Source organism: Neovison vison, chromosome 6, assembly GCF_020171115.1.
Source record: "Neovison vison isolate M4711 chromosome 6, ASM_NN_V1, whole genome shotgun sequence".
Taxonomy (NCBI): Eukaryota; Metazoa; Chordata; class Mammalia; order Carnivora; family Mustelidae; genus Neogale; species Neogale vison.
In genome coordinates, this window is record NC_058096.1 from 1,621,925 (window position 1) to 1,628,952 (window position 7,028).

Sequence of the window (7,028 nt, forward strand, 5' to 3'; positions counted from 1 at the left end):
CCTGGGTTCAGGAAGCTTCAGAAAAGGTGGGGGCCGCATCCAGACTGGCCCTGATGGAAAGCCCCCAGAGGGTGGCAGGCCTGGGCCTCAGACATCAGTGTGGACCCTCGAAGTCACTTATCCTCTGGCATCTTCCTCTTGACCTCTTCCACTCCAGGCTGGGCCTGGGGCCGGGCCTGGGGCCGGGGACAGAACGCGTCCCAGGCCTGTGTCAGCAGAGACGGCAGGATCCAGACCTCGGAATAAAACCCTGAAGTTCAAGGGGAGGCAGAGGGAAGCCGGTGGTCTGCAGAAATGTTCCACCCCGGCTGTGGCCCCGTTTAGGCCCTGGCCCAGCGTCCTCCTCGCCCAGAAGTGAACCTGGGCCCCGCCTCCTGGTGCCAGACCGACCGGGGAGACAGAGGCCTGGGGCAACGGGGCCCTCTCGCCCAGGGGTCTGCTGTCCAGGAGGCTGTGGCCACCTGAGTCCCGAACATTCAGGGGGGCCACCGCAGAGTTGCGTGGAGGGATGGATGGGGACCACCAGCGTGGGCCTCAGCTCAGTGAACCACGAGCAAAGCCAGGCTGCGAGAGGGGACCAACAGAGGCCACGATGCAAGACTGGTCATTGATTTGGGGGGAGGGGCAGAGGGAGAGAGAGAACCCGAGCAGACCCCCTGCTGGGTACACAGCCCAAAGTGTGGCTCGATCTCACCACCCTGACACCAGGACCTGAGCTGAAATCAGAGGCAGAGGCTTGGCCGACAGGACCACCCGGCGTCCCTGCAAGTGTGTTCGGTTAGCTCAGGTGTGTGCGGGGAGGAAGCAGACGGCTTTCAGGAGGGGCAGAGATGGGGCAGGAGGCCCCGAGGTCAAGAGTGGGGAGGGCTGCGTCAGGTTCATCTTGGCGTGGTGCGGAGGCTGCAGGAGGTCTCTGCCCTGGTTATTAGGGTCCGAAGTTGGTTGTGCCACACGCACACCAGCACTTGTGCTGGGTTAGATCCTGAAGGAGGCAGGGGGGGAGCTGGAGGTGCCCATGAGCCTACTGGCCCCGGGGGAGACGGGCCCCGTCAGCAGCAGGACTTCTGGGCGGAGGCGGGCACGCAGCAGGCGGGCCTGCACATGGGGCGGCAGAGCAGGGACACGCAGGAGGACGGTCTGCAGCAGGACGAGGAGCAGGGGCTGGGCTGGCAGCAGGAGGAGGGCCCGGAGCAGACAGGGGTGCAGCAGACGGGCTTACAGCAGACAGGGGTGCAGCAGAAGGGCTTGCAGCAGACAGGGGTGCAGCAGACGGGCTTACAGCAGACAGGGGTGCAGCAGACAGGGGTGCAGCAGACGGGCTTGCAGCAGACAGGGGTGCAGCAGACAGGGGTGCAGCAGACAGGGGTGCAGCACACAGGGGTGCAGCAGACGGGCTTGCAGCAGACAGACACACAGCAGCCTTCCTGGCAGGGGGAGGAGCTGCAGCAGGAGGGCTGGCAGCAGCTGGTGCAGGCTGGTTGGCAGGGGCTGGACCCGCAGCTCGCAGGGGTGCAGATGAGGGTCAGGCAGGAGGGGGCACAGCAGGTGGGGGCACAGCAGGTGGGGGCACAGCAGGAGGGGGCACAGCAGGGGGGCTCGCAGCAGCTCTCTGGGCCGTCGTCCACCTGCCAGGAGTCGGGGCAGGCGTTCCAGGAGCCGGGCAGGCAGACGCGGCTGCCGTAGCTCCGGTCGCTGGAGCAGACGGACAGGGTGGACACGGCCATGGTGAGGGCGGTGGGGCTGGAGGAGGCTGTGAGTGTTTGTGTGTGTGTGTGTGTGTGAAGCACTCGGGCTCACTTTTATAGCCCTCCGCTGGGTTGCGTGTTTTCCCCGCAGAGGCTCAGGACACGGCCTCGTCCTTGCAGGCGCTGCGGCTAGCTCCCAGGGACCCCTCATTAGCGCTGGTTTATTTTCCCGGAAGATGCCATCCAGCTCGTAAAAGTCTGCACGAGTGCTGGGTCCTGGCTGAGTCTGCTGAGGGGCCAAGCGAGCACCAGGCAGGGGGGAGCTGGGCAGGTGGGTGTAGCGTGGGAAGGGGTCTCCCAGCCCCTGGACGCTGGCCTTGGGGTGTGGTGACTGGCAGTCTGAGCTCAGGAGTAGCTCCTAGTGTGGAAGCCCGTCTCTGGGGCATGTGATCCCCGGGCTTCTGCGTTTGTCACCAAGTCCGCAGAGATGAGGGGAGGCTGGTGATACCTGGGGGCTCCGCCTGAGGTTAGGGCTGGCTGTCCCTGCCTCGGACCCCTGCTTGGCCGGGCGATGAGCTGGCTTTGTGCCAGGGTGACGTGTGTAGGCAGTGGCAGGGGTGGGCCGGTGCCTGGCCAGGCCACCATCATGCTCGGGGCGGGTCTCTTTCTAACCTGTGGGCTCTCAGGACCCTGGTAGCTCTGACCACATGGTCAGCTTGGTGGGGCTGGGCAAGAGGCTGCCCTCCCTCGCCCCCCCCCCAGGCTGTCTCGGCTCTGGCTTCCCCCTGTGGCTGTCCTACTGGGTGTGTTGCTGCATTTCCTTCTGCCTCCTGTCCCAGCTCCCTCCCTCTGTCACGCAGACTCCCCACACCTTTGCCCTGGAGGCTGAGGCTGTCTGTGAGCCCTTGGGACACCTCTGTGGGACCTTCAGAGTCCAGGACACAGCGACTTCAAGGTTCTTCGTACCAGGCACGGGGATGGGAGTGGGGCAAGGTTGGGGTGGGATCTAGGCCGGAGTAGGGGAGGGGAAAACGGACAGGGAGCCGGCGCCGGGGCTTGCGGAGGCTCAGGGTCACCGCGAGGCAGCACGTGGGGTTCTGGGATGTCTCAGCCGCTGTGGAGGGGTCTGGCAGCCCTGCCGAGGGGTCTGGCGCGACTGGGACAGTAGGCAGACTCTCAGAGGCTGCACACACACAGGCATGGGCACACACACACACACGTGCACACACACACACGCGCGCGCGCAAGTACGTTCGGGGATGGCTGGACGCGATTCCTACAGGGCAGTGGATTTCTTTTATTGCAATTTTTATCTTACGTTGTCTCAGTGACACTTTTAAACAGAATACTTAGAAATCACACAAGCTCTGCTTGTCACAGCTTTGACCAAATGTGTGCATTTGTTTCCTGCGGCTGCTCTGACCCGTGATCACACTCTTGATGCTTTAAAACAACAAAACGTTCGTCTCCACAGTCCTGGAGGCCGGTGGTGTGCAGCCGGCTCCGCGGAGCCGAGACCAGGGAGTGGGCAGGGCCGCGCCCCCTCGGAAGGTTGTGGAAGGAGGAGGTCCTTCCTGCCCCCTCCAGCTTGGGGCTCCGCCTCCCTGGCGTGCAGTCACGTGTGGTCGTGTGGCCTCCTCCTCGTCTGTGTGGAAAGGAGGAGGGGCCCCACCTCTCTGGCGTGAGGACACCGGTGCTGGCGTCTAGGACTCCCTGGCCGGCCTGGGGTCATGGGCCCCGGGGCAGCAGCCATTGCAGTCACCCCGCCAAGACCTCTCTCCGCACAAGGTCACACCCGCAGGTTTGGGATTCAGGTGCAGCTGTCTTTGGGGCTGTTGTGTGCCTCACCCCACAGTGGGCCCCGTTTTCTCTGTACGGCCCCGTGCCTGCCACGGCTGCGGCTTCGTTGTCTCTGTCCCCTCCCTGGCAGGACGGGGTCCCAGGGCGCCCGTGTCATAGGGTCATCTGAGGATGATGTGATTTAAACACAGCAGGGCCCGAAGGTCCCCAAATCCTCCTGAAGGCAGGGGCAGGCCACTCCTGCTGGCGCTGAATCAGCTCCGAGACTGTGTCGTGTGGAACGGCGCAACCCGGGTACCCACGAAGCTGGAAAAGCCGTGATGCGTTTTGCTAGAAAGTTCGCAGCTGCTGTCCAGACCAGAATGTGCGTGGCAGGGCCTGGGGCTTCGGGTCCCCGAGGGCAGTCCCTGTCTAGCCCTGAGGGGAGGTTCACAGCGAATTCTGGGACATGGGGCAGGTTCTGGGGAACCCGAGGTCCTTGCCTGGGCCCCGCTGGGGCTTCTTGCAACAGGAAACCGTTGACAGGCCCTGGCCCGCGGCGTGCTTCGGCTAATGCTGAGCCCGGGGAGGTCCGTGCTGTCTCTTCACGCTCAGAACTCAGGTCCAGGGCAGGGCCGCACAAGGACAGGAGGACGCTCGTGGTCTTCGTGGCTCCTATGCCAATGGCACCCCTCCCCGCCCGACCACTGCCATGATGGTGAGCCACCCCGGAAGACGGGGTCCCCTCTGAGCCATCGGCTTCCCATCGTCTTTCTGCAAGATCGGCATCTGTTGGACAGTGTCCATGTTCTTCCCAGAACTCACTCTGTCGAAGAATGTGCACGGGTCCCTGGGAGTCCTCAAAGCAGGTGGCTTTTCCTGTCCCAGCCTGGTCTGTTGGCACCTCTGGGGTCCTCATCGTATCTGCCCTGAGAGACCGCTGTCTGGGAAATGGCCGGGGGAGAGGCAAGACACGGACCCCAAAGTCCTCTGCCTGGTGGAGCCACAAGCCGGGCGCTGGGGAGGGGCTGGGGCTGGAGCCAGCTGGCCCTGCAGAGCCGCCACGCCCCAGGGAGGCCAGCTGGAAGGTGCAAGTCAGCTCAGGGAGGCCCAGCTCCTGGGTGGGGATCACATCTGGAGGTGGGTATGTGGCCTAGAGCCCAGTAGAGGCTCCTGGCTGGACAAGTCAGCAGAGCGAGCCGAGGTCTCAATGCCATAGCAAGGTAGGGGTGCGGAGGTCAGGGTGAAGAGCCCCAGGAAAGTCAGAGAAGTGAGGGGCAGGAGGGCACTGTGTTCTGGGGCCCGAGGTCCGGCTCTGCAGGGACAGGCCCACAGGAGAGGGGACAGGAGAGACTAACTTCAGCATCGGGGCTTTGGAGCCTGGGCTGGGCAGGGGCAGGGGCTGGGGTGTGGGAGGGTGGGGGGAGGGTGTCTTGGTGGAGAGCAGGAGGCTCTGCTCTGAAGGGGGCACAGGCAGTGCCGGGTCGGGACAGTGGGGAGTTCTAACCGGCATTAAGGTAGGGAGGGCTTGTGCGTATGCACCGCACCGGTGGCTCCGCAGACAGGCTAGAGAAGGAAGGAGGGGCCGGGGGCTCGGGTGGCCGAGTCAGGGTGCTTGCTGGGGCCCCGTATCCTCCTGCCCTCCCTGTGAACCCTGTGAACCCTGTGTCCTGCCAGGCTCCCTGTAGGGGGAGACATGCCAGGCTCACTGTGCCCAGGATTGGCTCCCACTGCATCCCTGAGGCTCTGCCCATCAGGGCCAGCTTCTGGGACAGGGACTGCTGGTGTCATGGCCGTGGCTATGGTCGCCATGCCCGGGACTGGCCCTGATCTTGTGGGACAGGAGTCCTGTGCCACGCCAGTGAAGGGTGGGGCCTGGAGGAGGCACAGGTGTGGCTGAGGATGGGCGGGGCGGCAAGGGCACCGGGTGGCTGCCCCCACCCCCATCTTGATGGGGGACTGGCTAGCCACCCAACTAGAAATGGTCCAAAGAGAGCCACGTGCCATCAGTGTTAAGTTCATGCCATGTTTATTGGTTGATCCAAGCAGCTTCTGAGGATGTGAGACCAGTGAGGCCTCCATTGTGGACATGGTCCCTAGGCATGACCACTGGGACCTTGGGAACAGTGAGGCAGTGGGTATGAGAGGGGTCATCCTCAATTGAATGGGAACTCCCTTTCCTGGCCTGAGAGGAGAGGGTGCTATCCACATGTCACAGGGGTTCCTAAGAGACAGACCCTAAAGCAGCTGGGAGGCTGACAGGGGGAGAGCTGGGGGTGCCCACTGAGCCTACTGGCCTAGGGGAAGATGGACTCCATCAGCAGCAGGACTTCTGGGCTGAGGCGGGCACACAGCAGGCCTGGAGGGAGCCCACAGGGCGGCAGAGCAGGGACACGCAGGAGGCCCGGCGGCAGCAGCTGGGCTGGCAAGAGGAGGTGGGGGCACAGCAGGAGGAGGCGGGCACGCAGCAGGCGGGCCTGCACACGGGGCGGCAGAGCAGGGACACGCAGGAGGACGGTCTGCAGCAAGACGAGGAGCAGGGGCTGGGCTGGCAGCAGGACGAGGGCCCGGAGCAGACAGGGGTGCAGCAGACGGGCTTGCAGCAGACCGGGGTGCAGCAGACGGGCTTGCAGCAGACAGGGGTGCAGCAGACGGGCTTGCAGCAGACCGGGGTGCAGCAGACGGGCTTGCAGCAGACAGGGGTGCAGCAGACAGGCTGGCAGCAGTCTTCCTGGCAGGGGGAGGAGCTGCAGCAGGAGGGCTGGCAGCTAGACTGCTGGCAGCATGAGGAGGCTGAGCAGGGGGAGGCCTGGCAGCAGACAGGGGTGCAGCAGACGGGCTTGCAGCAGACAGGGGTGCAACAGACAGGGGTGCAGCAGACAGGGGTGCAGCAGACGGGCTTGCAGCAGACAGGGGTGCAGCAGACGGGCTTGCAGCAGACAGACACACAGCAGTCTTCCTGGCAGGGGGAGGAGCTGCAGCAGGAGGGCTGGCAGCAGCTGGTGCAGGCTGACTGGCAGGGGCTGGACCCGCAGCTCGCAGGGGTGCAGATGAGGGTCAGGCAGGAGGGGGCACAGCAGCTGGGGTCACAGCAGGAGGGGGCACAGCAGGTGGGGGCACAGCAGGAGGGGGCACAGCAAGTGGGGACACAGCAGGTGGGGGCACAGCAGCTGGAATCACAGCAGGAGGGGGCACAGCAGGTGGGGGCACAGCAGGGGGGCTCGCAGCAGCTCTCTGGGCAGTCGTCCACCTGCCAGGAGTCGGGGCAGGCGTCACAGGAGCCGGGCAGGCAGACGCGGCTGCCGTAGCTCTGGTCGCTGGAGCAGACGGACAGGGTGGACGCGGCCATGGTGGGGGCGGTGGGGCTGGAGGAGGCTGTGAGTGTGAGTGTGTGTGAGTGTGTGTGTGAGTGTGTGTGTGTGAGACGATGGGGTGTCTGGGCTTATATACACCTGAGGGCTGTGTGCTTCCGTCACGAGGCCCCGGAAAACCTGTTTCCTTGTCGTGGGAGCAGGTTCCTGGGGATTCGAGTCACAGTCAGTCACAGCAGGTGCTCATCATTCA

At 64.6% G+C, this 7,028-nt stretch overlaps 1 protein-coding gene across 3 annotated transcripts; it reads right to left on the bottom strand.

The window, feature by feature from the left end:
• Positions 1-5,781: 5,781 nt before the first annotated feature.
• LOC122908241 (keratin-associated protein 10-12) lies at positions 5,782-6,813 on the bottom strand. Of its 3 annotated transcripts, XM_044250818.1 has the most exons (3): positions 6,653-6,813; positions 6,414-6,538; positions 5,782-6,257 (listed from the first exon to the last, which is right to left on the bottom strand). In XM_044250818.1, the coding sequence occupies exons 1-3, from the start codon at positions 6,811-6,813 to the stop codon at positions 5,782-5,784; spliced, it is 762 nt and encodes a 253-aa protein (XP_044106753.1). The 3 variants fall into 3 exon arrangements, with proteins under 3 accessions (XP_044106753.1, XP_044106752.1, XP_044106751.1); XM_044250817.1 differs by having other exon boundaries at positions 5,782-6,538; XM_044250816.1 differs by having other exon boundaries at positions 5,782-6,012; positions 6,073-6,813.
• Positions 6,814-7,028: the final 215 nt, after the last annotated feature.

Excerpts from the sequence above, each read along its gene's own strand:
- LOC122908241 (XM_044250816.1), bottom strand. The coding sequence starts at position 6,813 with ATGGCCGCGTCCACCCTGTCCGTCTGCTCCAGCGACCAGAGCTACGGC. Across the intron at positions 6,013-6,072 it reads AGCCCGTCTGCTGCACCCCG|CCCAGCCCCTGCTCCTCGTC; the intron begins GTCTGCTGCAAG and ends TCCTGCTGCCAG.